Below are 25576 nucleotides of genomic sequence, written 5' to 3' on the forward strand. Positions count from 1 at the left end.
GCTGGCACTTGAAGGGAGGCTGGGGTTTAGACTACTGTTGATTTATCAGCTTCCTCAAGAGTTGGACTGATTAAACTAATGGCTTATATGGGATTGTGGGGGCAGACAAATGAAGCAAGTTAGTTCTTGTAGAAAACAGAAGCCACAACTCAGGGCAACAGCCTATTAAGTAGAAACTTAATGGGAATAAACAGGCACTAAAAGAATCCCGGGTTTAGGAGAAAAAGTCACCTTGTGTATTATACTTCTACATATATTAATAAAACTAAATCCTGGGCAGAGAGACTGAAGCAATCTGCAAATTGTGCCAAATCTTCCCAGGCTGAGTTAGAAGGGGGGGGGGGGGGGGGAAGAACACTGTCCCTTTAACACTGCACTTCACCATGACCTGTTTACAGGCTTTTTGCAATCAATAGGAATCTTCCACTGTTTCTATTGCACTTTGGAGCCAGTGTGGTTGGGAGAGAAGGGTTCACTATAGCAGGTAAAGTGGGCAGTCACAAACAGCAGATGGAAAGCCTTTCTTGGAAGTTGGTTGTGATAATAGCAAGTATTAAGGAAGAAAAAAACCTGAGAATATTAACTTGAAATGTAAGTATGATTCATCTGCTAATCACTGCATCTATCCCTGAAACTGTTGTCTCTTATTTAAATAAGGATAATAAGACTGTCCTTTATAAAACACATAAACCTGAAAGTGTGTATCAGTAACTAAGATACAGGGAGCTTATTTTCTCACTGTCTCATAATACAGAATCAGCAGACAAATTCAATTCAATGCCATTAGGAAGAATAAAATCCAACCGTGAAAAACAGTACCTTTTTACCCAGCATATAATTGGACTTTGAAATTAATTTCTTTTGGAAGCCAGGAACTTGACAAGATACAAAGACGGACTGGATATTTACACAGACAATGAAAATTATATATAGAATTACTAATTTTGAGCAACAAATGTTTGGAAAAGATGTTAAATTTTGTACTTCAGATATTTAGCAACTGTAAGCTGACCAGCCCAAACTGACAAAGGCAATGAGTAGTACAATTTGGTTAGCTGCAAATAAACAGTTAACTGTAGTGGTGTGGAAATAAAGGAACTTCTGAAAGCAGAACAGAATCTGAATCTTAGGCAATAACTTGAACGAAATACTGCCAGTTAAAGAGATATTACATAAAGCACCACACATTGCACATATTACTAATTCTCAGTCTTCCCGTACTTTTAATAAGCTGATCTTAACTGGTACAACACCCCCAGGAACCAGATGAACCTTATATCTAGTACACCCTGGTAGTTTCAGAGCTTGGTTGCCTATTTACATTGATGGAGAGATTATATATAAGTATTATACAGTTATTTACACACATAAATCTTAAAAAGACAAAGGATTACATGAGATACCACCTAGTAAAGTGGGTCAGAATTGAAGGCACGTTTGCAGTTAGGCGGGAGGACACTGAACAGCTTCCACTACCAACTCCTCGCTACAGGTGCTGGGTCTTTATTTTCCAGGGCTGTCAGCTCCCTCAAGTCCACATGGAGACGTTTTAAAAAGCACAGATTCCTAATCTGGTGCAAAACCACTGAGTAGTGTTTACCTGATTTTTTGACATGAGGAGTTTTCATTAGCAGTAGCAGAGCTGAGTGTGCTCTTGCCATTAAGCAGGTATTATGCCTAGCTCTCACCTGTCACTGGGTTCAATGCCAAGAAACAGAACTGGGAGGCAAATACAAAATCAGTATTGTGTTTGCTCTAAAGGAAGCAAGGAGGCGAGGAAATTCTGAACCAAAGCCTCTGCATTGTGTCTTCGACCTAACTTCTTTTCAGTGTTGCTACGTGTATTGAACTAACTGGCAAACTACACAAAAATATCACTTCATGCTCACTGAATGCAAATTCTTGGAAATGAAACATGAGAACTATTAAAAAAGAGGCAATGATTTGGGGGAAGAAGGAGCATATCTAATTTCTGGTGAAACTACCTTAAGTAGTTAGAACTGGCTTCATTTTTCATGTAGCCATTAACTTCTTAATGAGAACGGGCTGGAACAAAGATGCAGCTATTCCAGAGCCTGGCCAAGCATTGTTATTGCAGTTAAGACCAAAGTCTGCTTTTAACTTTGCAGTGATGAAAGCAAGCTGTTGCATCAGTGGGAGTTCCTGGCAATACTGTCTTAGATTCCCAGAGATAAGCTTGCCTTGGGTAATCTCACAGAAAACAGTGCAACGTGGCTGGGTGCCGAGGTCAGTGACAAGCTTAGGACACAAAATAAGAATCACTTGGGCCCATTGTCCCCAGGAGCAAAAGTGACATAAAGCATCTTTCAAGAAGACAGCAGTATTCTACTCCCACTGGGAAACCAGCATATCCCTGTTTTGCTGCTTATTTTTAGCTTTGGTCCCAGATGTGAAAAGGCTAGGCTGGTACTCACTCCTCCTTTGCACCTCCCTGGCAGTTTCTAAGGACATAGCTTCATTTCACTATGTACGCTCTCTCAGAGAGAGAAAGATCATTCCTGGGTGCTAGTAATTGTTTGGGACAAGAAATGCCTGGGAAACAGCCATATATGTGGGGGGCCGTTTCAAGGAGAATTAAATATCAGTGCACCTAGAAGGCCATTTACATTTACCCTTTGATTTGGATGCTGGAGATAATCTTATTCTTGTAAAGATGTAGTTTATGCAGAATTCATAACAATGCCTGATACTCCAGTTACATCTCTGCTTTCTGAAAGCATCAGGGTATGCTGTGGGATGAAAATATTGCCTTTTTTACTCCAGACTCACCTTAAACCCCACACACAGATTTTACACAGCCTTTTTGCATTTTGCTGTTATAGATGCCAAGCCATTAGTATGCCTACCCTCTTGTACTAACCTGAAATTATTAAATTAAATGTTTATGATTATGGCTGTATTCCATTGTTTCTTGAATGTGGACAGTTCAATACAATTTCTAACCTGCACATGCTTGCCGCCTGGGGGCTGTGAGTCATGTTTGTTTTAAAAGAGGCAGCACTCACAGACTGTCACTCACCTGGGTTATTAGAAACAGAGAACTTTAAGAATTACTCTGCCACCTCCTCGCCTCTAAATATAGCTAGCGTGCGTGGGTCTTAAGTGATTTAGCTAGTCTGAGAAAAGGTCTCATTCCAAATAATCAATTAAAAATCCATCATTTTAAGAACTATGTGGGCCTCAGGCCAAATGCATCTTGGATGTAATACCTTTGACTGTTTAATGCTGATATTAATTATTTGTATTACAGCTCCAGATCCTAACTCAGAATGAGATTTCTTTGCACTAGCAAGTAACAAGAGCTGTTCCAAAGAGCGAACTATTTAAGTAGGCATGATGGACAAAGAGCAGCAGCAGAAAATCATCATTATTCCCTGCTTCACGGATGGGAAACTGAAAGACAGATTCAATGACCTGCCAAGGGTCACATAGGAAAAAAAGTAATTCATAAATCCCAGCACAAGGTCTTAAGCCATGAGATTTCCTCTCATTCTTTAATCAATAATAAAACACCACAGATGTCTAAGAATCTAATATCTACAAAATTGCTCCAAGGTCTTTAGGCGTGATACAATTAATTTCCATTAAGAGCAATGTGATGTGAGGGCACTCTGTACTGACCAGAAAAGTAGGCCTTGCAGAATTTGCAGTTTTTTAATATTCTTTTGAGAGAGAATATAAAAATCAGGGATAGTCTAATTAAAATAAAAATGAGGGGAAACAATTGCCAAACCTTTGACCCAAGCTAAGGCCAAAGTAACTGATTCAGGAAGTAAACCAATTTAAAAAAAACCAAAAAACCCAGGTCTAGAAAAAGCAAAGTCTGTAAGTGAAAATATTTATAATGGATTTTCCTTTTTTAAATGAGAGCATTGTTTCTCAGTGTTATGTGTTCTGTTGGCTTGACCTTTAAGGCTGTACTCGGCCACATTTTTTAACTCCCTCCTCCCCTATTAGCACAAAGGATTACCAAGAGAAATTCTCACAGATTCACCTGCCTGAAGGATTTGGATTTCAGGAAAAACATCAAATATCAAAGAACTTGCAACATGATCACAAGAATCAACAATGCTGAATTGCACGAGTCAAATTCTGCAGGTTTTAAGGAAGAAGTTAAGCGCTGTGGGAGAAATTCAACTCACCCAGTCCCCATAAGGCCAACACAGGGAGCTTCCATAAATACCTGAACCTTCTACCCAAATTGCTCTGTAGTTTCTTTCAGGTATTTCCATAAATGTAACAGGAATCATCACTAGGTTGTGCAGTACATAATCAGGCCTCAGCATGTATAAAGTATAGCCTTTGAATCTTCCCACCATCCTCTCTTATTGCTTGTTAAACTAGTAGTAAAAGTAAAAAAAAAAATTATTACTGCTCCAGCATAAGCCTGAATCTTGCAGTGAGTTATGGTCATATATAAATCTGTGTACAATATATACACATTATTGACATTAATGCAATTGAACAGTTAAGCATATATATCCACTTTTAGGTGGTGTGACATGTCTGACTTTTATTTTATTTTTTTAAAGCATGTAGCTAAACTGGAACATGCAGCTACTGCTCCAGTTAAAATATCAAATAACAGTACTTATGTTATTTTTAATAAAGCATGCTACATTTAGAGCATTGATGCCTCAACAAAAGTGGAGAAATTAAACCACGTTTCATTACAACCTGTCCTAATCCTCCACCATTGCCGATATGTAAATCAAACTGATAAAAGACTCGAAGAAAACCCCAGGCTAGTACATTTTAACCACCACTCATTCTGCAGAAAGACATTACAATACTATTTTCCTTCCTTCCAGTGTTATACAATGAACTTTGATTCTCTAAGGAATTTACACAGAGAGCCGACCAGTATTCTTTGTTAAAACTATTGCACAAAAGTGCAGAAGTGAAAAATTAAGTTTGCTGCTTTATAAGAGATGTTGAGATTCCTAGCTGGCATGCACTTACTAGATGGAAACTTTGTCCCATCAGTGTTTATTCTGATAAGTTATCTCTAGCTGTTGTAGGGTAAAGTTCTTAGGAAATATATGCCATTGCTATCACTCTCTGCACTTGTGAGAGTTCAACTATGGATAGGCCCTACTCATTCAACATCCACTCTGTGAATCTTCTTTATCACTGGGAAAATTCAGGTTTAAAGGAGGTGCCACTACTTGTGACTGGGCTTATTTTTCAAAAGCATAAAAATAATTGAAATCCTTGTGAGCCACTTAAGCTGAATGTAAGCCATATCCCACAAGTTAGAAAAAAAAAAAATCTGTTGGCTTCGATAGGATTTGGATCAGGTCTATTGCAGTGGAAGTAACAAGTCAACTACTCTTATTTCTGCAAGAATGGTAGTCAAAGGACTTGACTTCAAGTGAGTATCAGCCCATTAAGCAATAGTTACATTTTATGTGTTTCTGAACATATGGTAAAAGGTCATGAAACTTTCTAGGTGGCTTGTTTATTCAATAAAATTTAGTAAAGGAAGGAAACTTGCGCTGATGCTCAGAGAATTAATGGAATGTCCACAGAGTTTAACAGGACCTTCTGTGGAAGGCCAGTAGCAGAAAGACCGCATTCAGGCAAATCAGGCCACTGTAATGTGCCCTTGACCGCCCTTATGTAGCATTAATATCAATTTATCTGCCTTGTCACAGGAAGAGTAGAGGGAATACTGAGTGGGAAGAAGGAGTGATAAGAGCCCCTGAACTGCCTTCAAAAGTAGAGTGGGCACAATTTCAGAGGGGCTTTTAGAGGCTAAAAATGAAACAGTGCACCTGAAAATTCAGAATTAAATAACTGAAGTAACTTCATGAAAGATTTAAAGAAAACATAAACTAAGAGTAATGGTGAACATACACCTAATTTAAATATATGGGGCTAGAATCCGCCCTTGGGTTATAAGGTTATGCAGGGCAGATAAAGGGGTTCATTTATGCTGCTGAACAGCCGTTAGCTTTGATTGCTGTAGACTGGGAAGGCAATGAAGTGACTGAGTGCGTCATGCAGTGCAGTGCTAACAGCTGAGGAAAATGAAAGAAGGATGGGAAAAAACTACACCCCCAAACTAGGGATAGTCAACTAACTCTGTTACAAGTTAATTATGTAACTGCTATGAAGTTAAGGGGCAAATCCTGCAGTCTTGCCTAGGAAGAAGTCAGTTTCAGTGCAAGAGAGGACAGAACTTGGCTTCCATCCTAGAGCAAGCACAGCATCTGAAGCTTCCTCTTCAAAGGGCTGCCCATTGATAAGGATGGATTAAGTGTTATAACAGATGCTTGTAATAAAAACCACCCTGTGAACACCTGGGCGTGGTACTCAGCAACAGGTTTCAACAGAGCTACTGAAGTGAGACAGTTGTTGGTTTCTAGGTCACTGAAGTCCAGATGACATGGAGCTAGAAGGACGGCGTATGATTCATGGACTTGAACTTCATTGAATTTAGATAGAGTTTTCTGGAAAAAGATATTTAACATTTACTGAACACAAGGTCTACAGTAGTTGGTCTTTTCATTGACTTTGGCAGACTTCAGATCACAATCTGAAAGACCAAAAGCTACTGCACACAGAGACATTTATGAAGCCCACAAGGAAGAACTGGAGGATCAAATCTTTATCCCTGCTATCATAATGTCAGGACGGCTAGCGACCAAAAGTCATCATCTGACAATTAATTGTTCAGTTGGCTGTTGAAACAAGTTCAGGATCTTAGTTCATTTCCCAGCAAATGACAGTACGTGACTGTTGCAGCAAGATTTTTGTCATGCTTCACAGGAGGATCCAAGAACTGAGTTGTCGTCATTGACTGGTTAGTCTCTCACCCCTCTTGTAGTTCATTCAGGTCATTGTTGAGGGGGTATAACAAGCTTTTCTATTCCTGTCCTTGGAATAAGGAGGGAAGGAGCAACATACTAAGTATTATCTGCCCTTTTAAGAAGATTGTCATTTGCCTGTCCAACCTCAGATTTAGTTATCTGATTAATCAGGTAACTCTCCACTCAGTACAAAGCATTACAAATTGAACTTGGCCAATATGGACCATATTATTATTACTGAATCAACTTCTATTTGTTTGTATCTCATGAACTACTGCATAACTGGCCTCAGTGTGACTGCATGCACAGTGCTCCATACTGTGCACAGCTGAGCAAGATCATTATTCTTCATGATCCCTTGCTGAGCCTGAGCAGTACAGCACAAAACATAAAAATATATACACATATAACATGCCTTAAAAGGGTTAAAGAACGCTTTGAAAAATTTCTGTTGGAGATCCATTTCCTAGATGATTTCTCTGAAGTCAAAAGGGCTATAAAGTTTCAGGAAGAAAATATGTAAAAGGCATGAATATGACTGCTACTGAATAACTTTTTGACAATTTTTGTCAGTAAGATCATCTGATGGGTCCCTCACTGTATAGAAATCCTCAGTTTGTGGCTTCTTGTAGCTTCTTTACTTCACTAGAGCTAAAAGTCTAGGTCATGATCTGCATACTCTGGCACACTTTTGCCAGTGCAATATGACATGGACTAGGAGGAGGATGTATGTCAGGTACCTTTGCTTTGTTCTGTTCTTAGGATACGGTCAATCACATTTCTCCAACTCTCTTCAACATGTAATCCCACCAAAATCCCTTACTCAGCTTCACAAGAAAGCAGTTTTTCCTGTACAAAGACAGCTCATGCTACCATTAGAGGCCAATATTGCCCCTTGCAAATATGTATCTGTGTGGAAATTAGGATGGAGTAAAGAGCATCAAGAGCTCAGTTCCCAATACTCTTGGTGTAGCTATCAGGCTGGGAAGCCAATCTTCCATGGAAAGGGCCAAAATCCTGCTATCCTCAGAGGGAAGCTGATTATTTTTCTTTTAGGAACACTTTCTCATCCTCTTTTGCTGCAGAGCTCCTACAGTCATTTTATATGTACACATATATTGATGATTCACTATAGCTACTGTCAAGGATGTATTTTTCCCTGAGCTTCAATATACCCAAATATATAGTAAAATGCCTTAGCCAATAGGAGAGTCGCTCATTCCTGCCGAAAGAAGGCAGGGTTATTGCTTTGCAATCCTTCCCATGTAAGGAGGCACATACAATTTTTCATGGCTCAGAAAAGCAGCAGGAAGAAACACGGTTTTGCTCCATGAGGAAGTGACCTGCCCTAGATCTGTACCATCTCACAATGTGACGACTTCTCTCCTGCTCTGAATTCCACACTTGCTCAGAGTGCTGGAGATGGGAGGAGGAAACAGGTGAATTCAAGGTCTTTCCCTGCTGCATGGCAGAAGGAGGCTCTGTTCCTCATGCTTATCTCCACCCCGGGCAAGGCCTGTGGATACCTTCTCTGCAGAAGGGCACGAGGCAGTATTTCAGAGCTCCTGTGTGCAGTGTGCACAGGTAAGAAAAACTTGCCCTAAATGTGAAAAGACAGATTACAGCAGGGATAAAACAACAACCCAACAAAAACTTGCATAGCTACCAGAACTATGTTATTGAGGATGCTATTTGTCATCTCCTGTATAATAGAGCATACATTTTGAAACAGGCTGGCAATTCCATTTCATTCACTTCTTCTCTTTCCTATTCCACAAGTGTCATTGAAAGTAAGCAGCAAAGTCACCCTCTTCATGAATTCCTCAAACTGAAATGCTCTCCTGAGGATTGTTATCCTGCTGCTGTGTGATGTAGTCTGGAAGCCTGCATGTACCAAATTAAAGAGAACTCTATGAATCAAAGCTGTGAGACTTGATACTGAGCTATATAATGAGCACAAGAGCATGGAAGGCCCAGTCCTGCTCCCACAGAAATGAGCAGCAAGAGTCTGATTCTGATTTTGCTTATCCAGCTATAAATCAAGAGCAACTTCACTGAAGCACACATCAGTAAAAAGTGAACAAGCAGTCTTTCAGCCACTAAATTCCCAACATATCATGCACTATATTTAGCACAAGACATTGTCCCAGCTTGACTTTGCCTGCAGGGTCATCCTGGGAGAAAAATGCTGAGGCAATGTTCAAACTGTGTCTTAAGAGAATGCAGTGGAGGAGGGGGTTAGCAGAGCCTACTGAGCCCTCGCCAACTGCCCATCTGCATCAAAAAAGAAGCAGGGATCCTTCTCAGAGACCAAACTAAGCAAGAGTACTTCTCTCCCTCTGCTATACTGCCAGATCCTCCTGAGTCCAGAGCTGGAGGCAGGATTTGATGACCAGATAGCTATTAAGAGGTTCCATAAAATTTTATGTGTTTATGAGCCCTCTTTATTCAAGCTAAATAGACAGTGCAGCTGAATATCCCTGTGTACAGTGAGACTTAAAACAACATAGAGCATCAAGCTAAGCCACAACGTGTTATATCAGCCAAAAGATTTTCACCAGGACTAGTCAGAATTGCAATGGCAGGGAAATTAATTAGTTGCAACAGAGTGTAACAGAGACATGCTGGTTATCATGGCTTGAGGGGGGGGGGAAGAAATGGTATTTTTGTTAAGGCATAGTACTCATCAGAATGGCAAGGTTGAAGCTATGAGAAAGAAAATTGCCCATTTCTACCAGAGGAACATATGATTTTGTGATGTTCTTTGTAAATGGGATTGCACCGAAGAACATCATCACTACTGGAGAGAATAATTGCATCCCTACCTTATCACCTCTTTATCTTTTTAATGAGAATTGCCTGGCAAAGCACCATACACTGGGTCACAACTCTGCCCAGAGAGGATGTGTGTTTGGGTAGTGACTGAATATGAATTTGTAGCCTCTTATTACTGGGCGTTATATGGACCACTAAATGAAAAATGGTCCCTGTCCCAATTAACTTTTAAATCACTTACACAACTCCTTTTTTTACAAGCTAAAAGACAGAGTAAGATGCAGACGCTTGTCTTGCTGCTGTGGTTTGTTTGTTTTTATTTCCCATCCCAGGGCTTTAGGGAGTGTGTCTCTGCTAAGTATTTCTGCAGCTGTTCAAAAGCAATCTTACTGCACAATACAGTATCTGAATAATTGTCTCAGGTGACTATTAAAGTCTACTGCTGCACCATAAAACCATGAGGAGTAATCTTGCACCACAGCAGAAAAAAACCAACAGCCAACCCTGCAGAGTGTCGTTCCTGTTAGCAGGGAGCGACTGCAACCCAGTGAAGATTCAGGAAGACAGAAAGAGCACAGGGAAGGCTCTGGACCTTAAATTGTTCCTTTTCTTGCCAACTAAGCAAAAGTTGCTGATTGTTAAATATTGAATTGTCTGTATTCATCCCTAGCCAACTGAAGTCAATGGACTTACATCAGGGAGGACTTTAACCCATTACATGTCAAATGTTTGTCTTCTCCTTTCCCTCTCTGTCTCTCCTTACAGCCTTTTATATACTGCAGTAAAGGAACCCCTTTAAAGCCTAATGTATGGTAATACAGTTTAATTGTGGTTGGTTGGCCTATTGGGGATAAAATGTGCTGGTTCTAAGTAATTTTGCTGACTCTAAACTTGGCTCTGTACAGAGAGCTGGGGGAGGGGAGGTTGCCAATAAAAATAGCTGTGCTACCTGGGAGGCTCTGCATACTGCAAAGGTACTGTTGGCGTAGGCCTTATAATTGCAGATAATTGATTTTTTAAAACAATGATGTTTGGCTCACACTGACTACACAGTTTACCTCTTAACCCTTACATAAGAACAAGTCACACGCAAATTTAACTCCCAGACAAGCACATTTTGGGCACTCACTCCTCACAGAGCAGAATGTACTCACTCTGCATTCATTACACAACTTCTTTCAAGCTGTGAGTTGGAGACAGCTGAATTGCTGAAAGCAGGAATCTCCAGCCTTCATTTCCTGCAGGATGACAACTGACACCCAAAAGCCGGGGCGCCTGTTTCCTCTCCCCTCATCCTCTGATCCAGTACTTCTACAGAATCCCCCCCACAGTCCTACCACCAGATCAGTGATAAATGCCAGTTGGCAGGCCAGGTGATTACTACTGATCAATATCGTGCTTACATGCAACACTTAAGTTCTGTCTTCCAGATGGTTACTCCCCAAAAATAACCACCTGCGCAGGAGTGCACCTCTCCTTGCCTGCCTTCAGCTTTCATAAGCATCTCCAAACTGCCAGGCAGAAGCTCCTCTACTAGCTAAACATGGCTCACATCCCACCAGTGATATATATATAATGTGTTATGAAACTCCAATTTTAGATGATTAATAATGAGCCACAGGACCATTTAGCCTATTGACATTCAACTGTGATATGAATCCGGTTAAGACTAACAGTGACCAAAGGTTCAGACCATCACAGAGTGGTTTAGTACCCTCATGGAAAAATGAGCTTGCTTCAATCCATAGGGCCTAGCTCTTTCACTGCCTTACATAAATACTGACATCTACATGAGTATAAAAACCTCACAGTATGATTTGGGAGCACTTTAAAAGTTAATTTTATAACTTTACCTATTTGTCTATAGACATACCAGGTCTGTGTGTCCACAGGTATCTCCAATATCTGTAAAGCTTTTGCTTGTTTACTTCCAGGAATCTCTTGTCTGCAGAGACACCTTGGCAGCTTCTTGCTGGATACTTTTTTATCACCTCTGCCTTCTCAGTTGCTCACTCAAACTGATTGTAAGCCATTTGGAGTGGCACTGTAGCAAGAAATCTTCCAGTTTGGTCTCCAGCTTTATAATTTTCTTGTGCCTCTAGAGCAGAGCAGTAGTACAATAACAAGGGAAACCTACTGGACTCTTCTAGTAATGATTAAAATCTCAACGTCTTAAAAATCATTTTGCTCTCTATACTTTGACTGTTCAATCTGTGAAGTGAAACTTGATAACCTTTCTGCTTTTACAATGAATATCTTTCTCCTTCTGCTACGTCAGTGTTATTTTAAAGGATCAGATTTTGTTCTGCAAGCTGTATTTATTAATGCTTAACAAATAACTCTTCTCACTGGATTAGTTTAAAAGTAACTTACTGTGGTGTCTGCAAAATCTGTTTTATTGGCACATCTGAGCATTATAATATCAAATTTCTCATGGCCTTAATGATATACAATATCTTGCTTTCCTAAAAAAAGAGTTGTACAGATCAAACAGCATCACAAAAGCTTAGGTTAATGCCCCTTTCCCTTCAGTACAGCATGGGACTTTATATACCTCACCACATATGCATTACTGTCATCTGCAAAGGTAGTTCTGTGCTGCAGACTTATTTTCAGAAGCGAGACCATTGCTGCAGTGTTCATATGCAGTGAAAGAGGAATCAAGGCAAGAAATGGTCCACGATGTGCTTATATATAGACCTACTGAAAAGGTTTCCCTATGTCCCTTTCTGAGTTGTTCCTCAAGTGGGACATCAAGCTGTGTAGGGCAACAGTCTACAGATACTTTTCATGTGTTGGAGTATTTCTCATGATATGTTCACATTCTGATTTTTGATCCCTGCCTTGCACGTTCCTTGTAGCAATGGTGCTACCTGACTGAAGACAGTAAGCAACTTTAGAGGATAATCTTCCTCATTGTCTCTTTAAATGACAAGTAAATGAGCTTTGTGGGGTTTTCGAATAACGCATTAACGATCTATAACTGAGCAGACAATCAGCAGATATGACCACTCTTGTTCTTTGTGGAGATTGTATCCTTTCACCTTCTCTCACCGCTTGTTGGTCACCACTCACTGTGGCTGATCACTTAAATCATATACTATTGTTTCTGTCTCATAAGTGAGCATCTGGAATTCTAAAAAAAAAACCTAATTCCAATACTGAGAACTGTTGTCCTCCAAACAGTGGCGTGAATAAAAGAGATGGATGGACACAGCTGTTCTGGAGTTAGAAGCTCAACCAAAAGGCAGCTTACGCCAGAGATGCCTTCACTGAGCTACACCCAGCAGGAAGCGCTCCTAACTGAAGAAAGATCCTTTCTCGCTGTTTTTGAAGCAGTTCCCCAGAGAAACCAGACAGCACTTTGAGATCTTCTGAAGCAGAAGTATGTGAATCACAGCAGAATTACACAGGTGGCAACATCTGATATAGCGAAAGTGCTTTATAACTAGAGGGTGTAGGTTTTAATGGAGTAGCACAAAAACTGACTCTGGTCTGTTATACTAAACAGGTTTTTTTAACACTTTCCTTTTGGCATTTAAACAGTATTTCAGATTTTAAGTTAAAAAATGGACTGAGTCTTAGTGTTCATGATTTGTTTTACTCCGTAAATCATTGGTTTATTTAATGTAGGAGGCATAATTTGTCTATTTTACAGAAGAGCTATTTGAGGAAACAACTAATTTATATTAGCAAGGGGGTGGTGAACAAAAGTTTCAGGTGTGGCGAAAATGTATTGTTGGTACCTCCTTTACCACTCTAATTATGGTGAATAAATGGAGCCAGAGAAGGAGACAGGCAAGAACAAGGCTGATCAATACATGCCTCTCCCTCGCCTTCCCCGCAGTCAAACCAGAATGATTGCACTTATCTGGCCTTCTTGGGGAGTATCTGTTCCTTGCTGGAGGTTAAATGAAAAACTCTTGTATTCCTACTTTTATGCTGACCCTAAATTTGTGTCCTGATTCTCCTGTCTCTGGCTATATGGACAGTTCTTCAAGTCAATGGGAAAATTGTCATGAAAAAGGGTTGCTCACATGAATGAGGTTTGCAAGATCAAGCCCTTCATGATCAGTATAACCCTGGGCATCGGGCTGATACGGCATCCCTGATTTACAAGAGTAATCCTATTAGCATCAAAGGGACAATTCACATGAGTAAGGACTGTGAGAATGGGCCCCTCAGGAGCAACTATCACCACAGTTATGTATCTAACCTCACTTAGATCACAGCAGTTTTCAAATGTTCTACAGGCACTTTATGCTGCTACTGAACTTTGAGAAGAAAATAGACCTTGAGCACAAGTTCACTTCTGCTTTACTGACTATGGCCCCAGTTTTGCACTCTACTTAGACTCCTCCCCACTCTTAAGTGGTTCGGGGTCTGCAAGAAATATTGGCTTCTCTTCTTGTTTCTTTTTCTTTCTCTTTCCCTTTTTTCCTTTCTGTTTTTCCTTTTTCTTTATTTTTCTTTTATCCTTTCTCCTTTTCTCTTTATCTTTTATTTTTCTCTTATTTTATTTCCTTTTATCTTCTTGTCTTTTCCCTTATTTTCTTCCCTTTTATCCTTTTTTCTTTTTTCCTTTTCTCATTTCCCTTCCCCCTCTTCTTTTTCTTTTTCTCCTTTCCTTTTAATCTTTTTTCTATTTTTCCTTTTTCATTTTTTCTATTTTTCTTTTTTTCTTTTTGTTTTTCTTTCCTCTTTCCCCTCCCTTCTTGTCCTCCTCCCTTCCTTTTACCTTCTTTCTGTAGCTTCCTTAGAATTAGGGGAATTAAATGATGGTAGGAAAAAATTAACAAGGTGTTGGCCTCAAAATTCGAGACTGGGAACACAGAAGCTTTCCCAATCTCAGAAGCATTTTTTAAGGTCACATAGATCAATCTAAATTTCCAGAACATGTAAAACAGGAATGTGAAATCCAAAGGAAAGTGTGATTTTTGTAGAATTTCTAGCTGCATTTCTGCTTCTCTTTATATCCCACCTACAACTAATGAAAATGGCCTTTCTCCTGGCTTTCTGGTATTTCCATGTCTAGTTCTGAGAACTGCATATAAAACTGCATATAAAAAAAATTACCAGCTTTTCTTCTCAAGTATAATAATGTGGGTTTAGTTTAACTCTGTTAACGTAACAAGTTTACCTTCTTTTTAAACTGGCTTTGGATAAGGATTAGAACGTCAAACATAAAAAACCAGAAAAGGTGGCAATAGAAAATAATTATAGTTTTATTTCAGTAGCACTAATTACACTATGTGATTCGGATATATTATGTGTTAGGTGTTGTACAAAAATTTGTGAAGATAGCATTCCTACCTTGAAGTAAGTTACGAGCTGCAGAAATGCTTCCATTTTTTTAAAACAAATCCATTCCCTGGGATGGATCCATGCTCATGCGAGTTATTTTGTTGACTTCAGTGGAAATACTATTTGCTGTGTCCTTAGCAAGAATAAAGGTTGTTGAACCCAACTTCTACCAACGTTTAAAAAAAGTTCTGATACTACAGTCCTTGCTCAAACGAGTTTTGCTTTGTTTGATGATCAATAAGAAGAGTCACAAAGGTCTGCACACAAACACAGGTATTTAACATGACATGAAGCACAGAAGTAACATCAGTGAATGCTGAATATCTGTACCTAAGACTAATTTTTCCATAACGATGCAGCCTTAAAAATTGTATCCCTTTCTGACTTTGTACACATCTTTAGGATTATTTCTGAAACCTTTACTGGTCACCCAAGTACATTTATCTCCCTGTTCTTCAGTCTTGTTTATCATGAGCTGCTTAGTCACAAGCATTGCTCTGGTGATGAGGAGGAGTGCTGTGGGAATAGCGTAATTTTCTCTGAAGAAGCAGTGGGAAGCTCGGACGCCAGGTTTCCACCTTTCCCCACATCCTAGCCCGCTGGTAGAAGCCTGTGGCCAGCCCTGAAGTTCCTTTATGCAAGCCATTTCTAGATTTTTTTCCCTTTGGTAAAAGTTCAGATCCACCAAAACAATGTAGGGGCCCAACGTACTGAGACTCCAGGTGCTTTACATAGTTTTGAGGTAAGCTTTGAGCCCGCTTGGGAGTTTGTGCAATCGCCGGACATGGCGTGCCTCTAAGGCAGCCCGGCTGGGTCACAGTCTTTGGTTTCCCTCCGTCGCAGAGTCCAGGGGTGTTCAGACAGGAGGGCTTTTTCTTGCTTGTTTGTTTTTCCTGGTTCTCCCTCTCTTCCTCCCAGGTAACGTTTGCTGGGCTCTGGGCCTGAACCCTGCCCGTCCTGGGTGCGCGGCCGCGGGCGAACCGGCGCCGTGCCCGCCGCCACACCGGCCCCGGAGGCCGCGGCGGCCCGCGGGGGGCGGCGGGGGCCGCCAGCCTTCGCGGCGAGCCGGGCCGGGCCGGGACCCGCCTCCGCGCCCGAGGGGGCGAGGCGAGGCGGGGCCGGGCCGGGCCCCGAGGCGGGCGGAGGCGCAGTGGCCGGCCGGGAGCAGCGGGGCTGGCGGCGGTGTGGGCGCTCTCCGAGGGGACGCGGGCGAGGTGGGTGGGCGCTGCGCGATGGCGGCTCCCGCTGCCGGGCGGGAGCGGAAGGTCCCCCTGCCGCCCTCCTCCCCGCCCCCGCGGCCTTCCGGGCGCGAAACCCTCGGCGGGTGCGGGGAAGCGGGGCCGGGGCCGGGGCCGCTCCGCAGAACGCGGCGGGGCTTTTCCTCAGCGGGCGCCGGAGCCGGTCGCCCCGCGCAGGCGGCGGCCGGGGGCGGCGCGGGGGGGGTGGCTTGGTGCCCGCGGCGGCCGGCGGGCTCCCCGCGGGGCCGGGTCCTGCCCCTGCCCCTGCTTGTCGTGCGGGGGGTGAAATGAAGGGAAACCAGCCGGCGCGCAGGCCGGGCTGCCTCGATAAGGGCGGGGGCCTGGGCGAGGGAGCGGCGCCGGCGGCCGCGCTCCGCCGCCCGACCTGCCGGTGTGGAAGCTGAGCGTGTGGCAGGGCGCAGGGCCTCGCCCGGCGGTTAACAGCAGTGGAGGTGTGCCGCGAGCGCACCTGGAAAAGCGGCGTTGCGACAAGCGAACAACAAAAGGCCGTCCCGGTGCTCGTGTCGCTGGTCACAGCTGCGCAGTCCGCCAGCACCGGGACACGGTCACGCGTGAGGGGAACGGTAGCATAGTTGCCCTCCCGCCGAGGGCGCAGCGGCTGACATACCTTTGCCCGCCGGCTTTTAAGACCCGTTGCGTGGGATCTAGACCTGTGCGCTTAACCGAGCCCGGGCTGCGCATTCGCACCACGGAGAGGTATTGTACTACCTTTGCAGATCAGGCTGTTTGTAGTGTTACTAAGCATATCCCTTTAAGCCCTGTGCTGTTTTAGGATGCGGGGTTTATTTTTGCATTTCTGCTGGTGTTAAAACTATGAATTCTTCAGTATACTTCCTTTTCGTCATGAAGGCAAGGCCTGGGCTTTGTGAGAATTTGGAGAGGCCAACTCTACAAGTGGGGAAAATGGGTAAATGTGGTGTAGTTCCAGTGGGAAGAACACATAGACATGCTGGTGAACAGTTTCTCATGACTCTGCGTAGTGCTTGGATGTGTTTTCAGAATAGCTTTAAAATCCAGCAGGGAAAAATGCCCTGACGCCATCGATTTACTTGACTGTTGTTGTGTGAAACTATGCACGCTTTCCGCTGTGATACAAAGTTCAAAATTGCAGTTTCTGTTTGTTGCTGAGAAAAATCCTTGCCAAATTGCCGATTATCTTGGACACTGCTGTACTGTAATGTTAAAGGAGGAAGAGTTATACTGAATTTCACATAGTCCCTAGACCCAGTGCTTGGCCCGGTGACCCAAGCACTGTTTTAGAAAGGATGAAAGAGGAAGCAAAATCCCATCACCCCAGCCAGACTGGTCCAGGCAAGGCTAGATTTGTTTCAGTGAGCAAACAGCTGCTTACCTCCATCCTGCCCACCTCCCCACCAAGCATGTGCCTTCAGAGTGAGAGTCTTCTACTGCTCTCGGCTCATCTGATTTCCATTGTTTGGCTATAGCTGGCAGTGACTCCATGCTGAAAGCAAGATGAGAGATTGCTAGAGCTGTAATCAAGTTAATATTATTAGCTTTTTTATTACTATTGTTAAAATTATATCGTTGGAAATAATGAAGTTAACTGTAACAAAAAGTACATTTATTTTGGTCTCGAGTGAAGCTAAGACATACTAGTTTTATGGATTCCTACTCTCTTAAGTGCATGATTGAAGCACTTGCTGAGGCAAAAGCCATGCTCCATGCGGAGCACAAACTGAATGTGCAAGGGGACATGCCTTTTGTTTTACATGCATTCAGTCCTCATCACATTCTTAACTTTATGGTGTTGATAAAAGGCACCGCCTCCGTAGGATTATGGGTTTGATATGGTCTCATTGGAAAGAGACTTCATTAGCTTAAACCTCCCATGATAAAAGCATAAATAGTTCTCTGCTTTTTGTTGTTACAACTTAATCTTTGACCGTGAATCATGCTAAAAGCCATTTTTAAGAACGAGGTCTCAAAGAAGAAAAATGCATGTTTAACTCAGTTTGATCACAGGTTATTGCTGGGTGGGATGATACTGGTTAGTTTGAAAGCTGAAGTGCAATTATAATTGTGTCATTTTACAAAAAAAAAAAAAAGGCAGGCAATACTAATTTTACTCTTTAAACACTACAGTATGAATAGTATGTCATCACAATCTTTCTATCCTGGTAACTGCTTAGGGAAATTCACTAGTTCAAATGAATTGGTCTAAAATTGCTCTAACTCCACATGTTATTTCAAAAGTGTACTGATTTCTGTGACTAAATTTTGTTTCTGCCATTACATTAAATATTTTGGTGGTTTATATTTTGACAGTTTAATAAACAGATATAATGGAAGTGAAATATTAAATGATAATATAGTTTCTCATCTTAAAGTATTGTATTTCTCATCTTAAAGTATTATAATATGCCATTGTGACAATAAACTGAGGAAGAATAAGTTTGCTTGAAAATAAACATTTCACAGTGGCAAAATTGTGCTGTCATTGCAGTGATGCTCAAAAAAAAGGCTATTCTGACAATCTTGTTGTCAGACCTTTGGATTGCTATGATGTTAGCCTAACTTTAATGTTTTTTAAAGGTCGTCAGTGAGAAGTGTGGAAATGGCTAAATTGACCCAGTTAATTGACAATGAAGTCTTCCGGGCTTATGCTACCTATACAGTTATTATTCTTCTAAAAATGATGCTAATGAGTCTTATAACAGCATACTTCAGAATCACAAGAAAGGTAAGAAATTGGGAATACTGTCTGGTAGAATAGATTGAAATTTTTATTGAAATACAGAGATATCACAGTTTGTTTTCTTTTCAGCTTTCAAATGCTGGTGCTGGTTTTTTTTCTTCCTCCTCCCTCCTTTAATGATATTCTGAGTTTGGTGTGCTGGTCCTCTGTTGGTCTCAAATAGACGATGTCTTTAACCTAATTATGAGATAATTATGATACTGTATCTTAGAGTTGCGTTTGACTTAGTCTACCCTTCTAAATAACTTCTGTTATTTTTAAATAAGAGTTTTTCATAACTCTAATTTCCACTGTCTTCTGCAGAAAGCTAGTGTCCAGGGTACCCAATTTATAAAGCAAATAAAGTGTGATACGGGGCCATGTACATGAATAACTAACTAGTAGGGTCAAAGCAGGGGTATGAAGTGGATTTTTATGCTTCTATAACCCTTTCATCCAGTAATTCTAAAGCTCTTTACATTCCCTAATTGTTTTAGCCTTCCCATTGCACATAGGTCATTATCTAAAAAAAAACCTGATTTTTTTTTCTAGAATGAGAAGCAAACTGAAAATTTATGTGGATTGATGTGTAGGCTAGATAAGTATATGAAAGATCCACTGAAGTTTACTAAGTAATGCAAAAGCTGCATCTAGCTTAGGAGAGAGCGCTCATGGGAAGCATTGTGTTGTGTTTACCCTGTTCTTGGTCTTCTCTAGGTATCTGCTCGTGGCCACTGTTGGAAACACTTGGTCCTGGGCTGAAAGAGCCCTGAGTTTGCCCCATGTGGCTATTCTTGTGAGATCTGCTTCTGCAAGACAGTGTGTACTTCAAGGATTTTGTTGCACTCGTTTTGTTGAAATGCTGCTTTTTGTTCCTGCTGGGTGCAAGAGAACCCAGCTGAACTGTTCTCTTGTTCCTGGGGTCCTAATAGCACAGCGTTTGAGCTGCTGCTGGTTTCTAATAGCTCTCTAGGTCTTTGGCACAGCGGAAGATGGAGTATAGTAGAGCATACAGCCTGTCCTGTGCATTCAAAAAAGGACGCAGATGTCTGTGTCGTAACTTTACTTCCTTTTGCACTTGCGGAAGCATGTCAGCTGTAGGGGTCCTATATGTAGATCCAGTGGAGTCCTGTATTAGTGCTCATACTGTGTTATGATCCATATGTATGCAGGTGACAACAGGGCCTTCATTAATTTGGAGTACTTGGTTTTCTTATGACAGACAGTAATATTACAAACAGACAAATTAATAAATTAATTTTTATTTCCTATTTAATATTAAAAACATCTTTTAATGCCAAGAAAAAATGGAGGAAAGCGGTTAGTGGAGCAAGAGAAGGTAAAACGTTGCTGATGCTCATAACATGTCTCCAGAATTTTGAGGCCAAGGATATTTCACAGAAAGGGATCAAGGCTGCTTCAGAAAGCAGTCATGTAGCTCTCCTAAAATCAAAAGGTTTTCTTGACTTATGCCTGCATAGCCTGAACGGTCCACAGAATGCAGGTGTTGCTATGTGTGTCAGCAAGGAGGTATCTACTGCAGTCTGCATTCACTGAATTAAATGTTGTTTTCAAGTAGTGTCTTACAGTATTTGAAGTTAATAACAGGTCATATAAGTGGAAAAGTTTGTACCTAAGAGGAGAGGGAGAAACTTACTTGGTCATAAATGAGGATGGGAGTAAATCTCTTGGATACTATTGCTGTGTAGACTTCTGAAGAAGGAATGGATCCAAAAGGGCTTTCAGATAATTTGTCAAGAATAGTGAAAAAGAGACTTAGGCAGTACAGACAGTAATTCTACCTTCCAGGTCTCTGTTCCTTCAGCCCACTGGCATTACTTCAGGCTGAGTATCGGTCATCTGCCATGCTTGTCCATCTTACAAGAAGGCTTTATCTACATGCATAAATTACATTAATTTGTCAGCATGCAAGCTATATACAGGCTAGGCTCAAGAAAACAGTAGTGCAGTGAACAATATATTATTCCTTGTGCATTTAACTTCAGGAAAGTTATGTGAGGTTATAGAGGCATTAAAAAGAGTGACCTTTATAGCAAGCTGCCTTGACTAGAAGAAACATTATGACTTCTAATGTCTCTTGTGTGTTTATGTTTGAAATAGGCATTTGTCAACCCAGAAGATACAGCAGTGTTTGGAAAAGGTGAGAGTGCTAAAAAAAATCTGCGGACTGATCCAGATGTCGAACGTGTACGCAGGTAATGCATAGGAGTCTTTAAAAATTATTTTAAATAGCAGAATAATACTAAATCAAGGAATTAATTTCACCACATTCTCTTTGGCAAGCCTGTGTGTGTTTTGTGCTGCTTTATGTAGTAATCTAATACATTAATTTGTTTAAATGAACAAACCATTCCACATTCAAATGGCCAGCATGCATACTAAAACTAATAAGTCATTGTCTGGTTATAATAGCTAACTCTTGGATAGTATCCTGTATGCATGGGGGAAGAGGTGAGAAGATTGTAAAGTATGACTGTAAGTTGATTTAGTATGAAGCAGCGTGCATTAATTGTAAATCAGCTTTCTATATAATTTAAACACTAGTTGCAATAGTTGCATCTTTTCCTAAAGTGTAAAGGAACTAACAGGGAGAATAGGAGTAAAACTATGTTAAAGTCATGGAACTCTAGAGCTGTTACTCTGGCAAATTGGACAGCGTGGGAGTCAAAGCCTGTGCTCTTTTTGCTGGATTGAATCAAGGTTCCTCACTAATGTGTCAGTTGTACAGGGAAGTTGACCAGCCTTCTGGAATAATGCTATTAATAGTATGGCAGTGTGCAACCTGCATTGTATGTATTTTGTTTTGTAAGACTCGTGACAGAATGTAAGCTGTATTTCAGTGGGCTAAATGTTGCAGCTTATTTAATTTTATTTAGCTGATGGCAAAATTTTCTGTTATCAAAATCATAACTTTCAAGATGCTGTCTGATACACCTGTGCTAACAAGGAAGGCTTTAATGGAATGCTTTCTGTATCATTATTTCTTAATGAAACTAACAGTTTATTTGCTATATATATTTTTATACCAAAAACTTGAATGTGAATGAACTGTTCTCATTTAAACCACCATTAGGGAAGATCTTGAAAATAAGTATCAGCTCTGATTTCAGAACAGTGCATCCTTGCAAATGTAGACAACTGTGGTTCCATGAAGGCTAATGTACTTATGCATGTCTCTTCTGGATTAAAATCTCAGAAGAGTCTATTCTCAATGGGCTGTAAAGATGCTCTGAACTTTCCTTTTCACCCCCTGAGTGGTTCAGGGAGTTGTTAGTTGTTTAACTTGGCTGATTGTTATATAAAAATGGGCACTTTTTGGTGAGGAGTAATTCCTTTCTATTTGTAAATTCAAAGAGGACAGCTAAGTCGATACTAACTTTACGACCAGATGCCCTTTTAACTCAAATTGTTACGTTGGAGAAATGACAACCACCTCACAGAGTCATTTACACAGATTAGATTTTTAAAACACTGTACTGTCAAATCCTGTGTTGCTGTTTTGCAGAGTTGTTCAGACTTCCCCAGACCTAGTAAGTCAGGTTGGTTCTAGTTACTCCATTGGTGTTGCAGCATCATCCATTTTCTCCTCCCAACAATGGTTCTTAATGGAAGTTTAGTATATTTTCTTTTGCAAGCTTCATGGCAACAGATAATGCCACACAGATTTAGCATGGCTTCTCTTCTATGTAAGTGACTGGAATTTGTTCTGTTTATGGGTATAGAAAAGACATTACTTTCTTCAGTGTACTTTGGGGGGGGGGGGGGGGGGGAAGCTGGAGGATATGTTTCCTTGTAATGATAAATGAGTTGAGAAAGCAGCTGCAAAACAGCACCATGTTCTGATTCTAGTTGGCTGTGAAATTTGACTTAATTAGTAAGGCTTAGATGTTGTTTTCAATCAGTAAATCTGGCTGGAAGTATAATTTATCTAAAGAGGTAAAGGGAGCAGGGAAGGTTTAGGAAGAGGTGTGAAAGAATACTTCAAGATCTGGAGTTCAGTCTCAACACATTTTTAGTAAATTATATTATGGTTTCAAAATTTCAAACATTTTTCGACTATTTTAGTGCTTAGTAGTGAAGAAAATGAACCAAAAGCGTAACTGTCACACCTGTTAGATGCTCAAAAATAACATTCTTCAAGATGATTGAGCTTCATGAACATTTGATAGAATGTTTCATATATAGGATATTTCATATTTTCTTTATGGACACTACAGACTGAGTTTATGGGATTGGAATAGACCATCTGGGCCATGAAGTCTAGTAGTAGTCATCCATTTAATTGATGTTCAGTTGCGAGAGGCTACAAGAAAATTCTAGCTATCTTCTCTGCCTTTTCTTGGATTCTTGCACACCGAGGTGCACTCATATATCTCATGTAAGTCCCTAATATTACCACGATCCTAGGGAAAAACTAAGACCTTTCATACAGAAGATCAGAAGCTTAAAAATGTGGGGTGCAGCAAGAGAGACCAGAGCAATGTCAGGTGAACATGTCAAAATCATTTCAGTAGCTGAATCAAATCCCCCCTGCAGAGGAAGCTAACAGTTGTGTTAGGGCCTTAACAGTAGCATGCTCTGAAGATGCTGAAAAATTATGAGGCTTGAAGTGGTTTATTCAACAAAATGTAACACTGTAAAACAACTTTGCTTCTTTCCCCAGAGGCCACCTGAATGACCTTGAAAATATTGTCCCGTTTCTTGGCATTGGACTACTGTATGCTCTTAGTGGCCCTGAACTGTCCACAGCCTTGCTGCATTTCAGGATCTTCGCTGGGGCTAGGATTGTTCACACTTTTGCATATTTGATCCCTCTTCCCCAGCCCAGCAGAGGTTTGTCTTGGGCAGTTGGCTATGCAGTGACCATCTTGATGGCATACAAAGTGCTGAAGACAGCGTTGTACCTGTAGCAGAGTCGTAGCTTTTGTGTACCATTCGACATTCCATGCAAAGTTTCCAGCAGCGTATGTTGATGTCTTGAATAAGCCAGCATGAGTTTTCTGTGGTGACTGGAATTCATTTTTTAAACAGAGGCTTTTCATTCCTGTTCAGAAATATTTCTTTTTGGAGGAAAAAAAAGTCTTTTCTTCCTGTATTCCCTATTCATGGGCTGCATTGCCAAAATATTAGATTGAATGTTCACTTTGCGATTTGTCAAGTGCTTATGATTCTAAACATGCAATGATGCTGTATTGATAGCATGTGTGGCAGTTTTCTACAGATGCACTATTTTTGGCTGTAGCTCTGAAGTCTAAATCAATAAAGACAAGAGGAAAATAAAGTGTGTTTGTATTTTTGTTTTCATTTTGACTCTTCTCACTGCAGCCAGCAAATAGCATGTCACTATGTATCAGGAAGAGATTCCAATCATACAGTTCTTTGAAGAATGCTTACCTTAAGAGTAAGATATAACTAGTAATGCTAGGCTCGTTTTAAAAAATCTTTGATGAAATTGTTGTTTGTATAATCCACTTCGGGATTAAAAACCCCAAACTGTTGCAGCTCCATTTCTCTCAGTTGAATAGATTAAAAGCAAAAAAAGTATTTGGGCTAAACTCTGTTTAGTGACACTGGTGAGAATTTGAAATAATTATTTTTGTTGAAGTTACTCCAAACATAGGTTTCGTGACTGGATAAAGTGTAGATCCTTTGTAGAAGATTTTTTTTTTCATTTTATAATAAATTCAGCATAAAATGAGTGACACTTGCAAATATATATATCAAGTAATTCCAATGTGAATATATAATTAGTTTGCATGTCATACTGTCATAAATATGTTGCTGATAGAAAATTTTGCTCTTTGCTTATATCTTTTTGTGATGTGTTTGTTTGAAATACTATCTTTAAAGACTTTTCCTGGTCTCTTGTTTGTTTGTTTTTGTAGATGTGACTTAAATAATAGCACAAGATTTCAAGAAAAGATAAATGACCCAGAAAAGTCTTTATATCCGGTGTGTTGGTCATTGATAAGTTTTAAATGGCTGAAGTCAGAGTGCATGTTTTGTTTACTTTTCTACCACAGAAGCTGTGCTGCTAAGGGGTAGCCCAGAGAAGAGCTAGAGAGTTCTCTGCTGCCTCCATATGCCAAAGGGTTTGTTTTTCTTTTTGCGTGGGAGAAGTTGTAGTACCACAAGGTATATCACAGGAGGGCCTACCTATCTACCCACAGTTGTGAGATGGAAGTTCATGCAGTGTTATGTTAGACTATAACTGAGAAGGGTAGCAGGGGTCAGGAAGGGTGCAGACAGACTGGTTCAGTCCGAAGAAGGGAGGTTTTTATTGCAATTCAAGGACAGTCTTTAAGTCATGTCTACTAAACAAGAGAAGGGTGGGACCTGAAATCAAGAAGTTAACATTGATTTACTAGAAATTAAATCTAACTAACGAGTGAAATAATGAAGAGCTGGATCCTCTAGAAGGAGGATGCTTAAGAGAGGAGGATTAAAAGTAGAACATTGTGGAGCTTCAGTTCCTGACATGGCAGAGTAAGCACACGTCAACACCTCTGGGTTACCAGGGACTCGAATGGGAAACATGGGCTTTCGTGTTTCTTCTCCTTGCATCTTTCTCCACCATTTCCTACCTGTGCTGTTTTTCTCCTATTCCTTCTTTTTCTGCTAGCTTTTCATGGAATCTGGAGACAGTTACCTTGGACAATATCATTGTAACAAGGTAAGATTGGCCA

At 40.7% G+C, this 25576-nt stretch overlaps 1 protein-coding gene across 4 annotated transcripts; it reads left to right on the forward strand.

Moving 5' to 3' along the window:
- The first annotated feature begins 465 nt into the window (after positions 1 to 465).
- Positions 466 to 24171, forward strand: MGST1 (microsomal glutathione S-transferase 1). 4 transcript variants are annotated; one of them, XM_030041024.2, is made up of 4 exons: positions 466 to 591; positions 18728 to 18875; positions 20991 to 21085; positions 23554 to 24171. In XM_030041024.2, coding segments are annotated over exons 1-4 (492 nt in total). In that variant the 5' UTR covers positions 466 to 589; the 3' UTR covers positions 23801 to 24171. The 4 variants fall into 4 exon arrangements, with proteins under 4 accessions (XP_029896884.1, XP_029896887.1, XP_029896885.1 ...); XM_030041027.2 differs by lacking the exon at positions 466 to 591 and adding an exon at positions 12841 to 12996; XM_030041025.1 differs by lacking the exon at positions 466 to 591 and adding an exon at positions 16000 to 16129.
- Positions 24172 to 25576: the final 1405 nt, after the last annotated feature.

The sequence above is a fragment of the Aquila chrysaetos genome, chromosome 17 (genome assembly GCF_900496995.4).
Source record: "Aquila chrysaetos chrysaetos chromosome 17, bAquChr1.4, whole genome shotgun sequence".
Lineage (NCBI taxonomy): Eukaryota > Metazoa > Chordata > Aves > Accipitriformes > Accipitridae > Aquila > Aquila chrysaetos.

Bases quoted from the DNA above. Each gene is read 5' to 3' on its own strand.
- MGST1 (XM_030041024.2), top strand. The intron at 18,876-20,990 runs GTAAGAAATTGG...TGTTTGAAATAG, and splicing joins ACTTCAGAATCACAAGAAAG to GCATTTGTCAACCCAGAAGA. The intron at 21,086-23,553 runs GTAATGCATAGG...TTCTTTCCCCAG, and splicing joins GATGTCGAACGTGTACGCAG to AGGCCACCTGAATGACCTTG.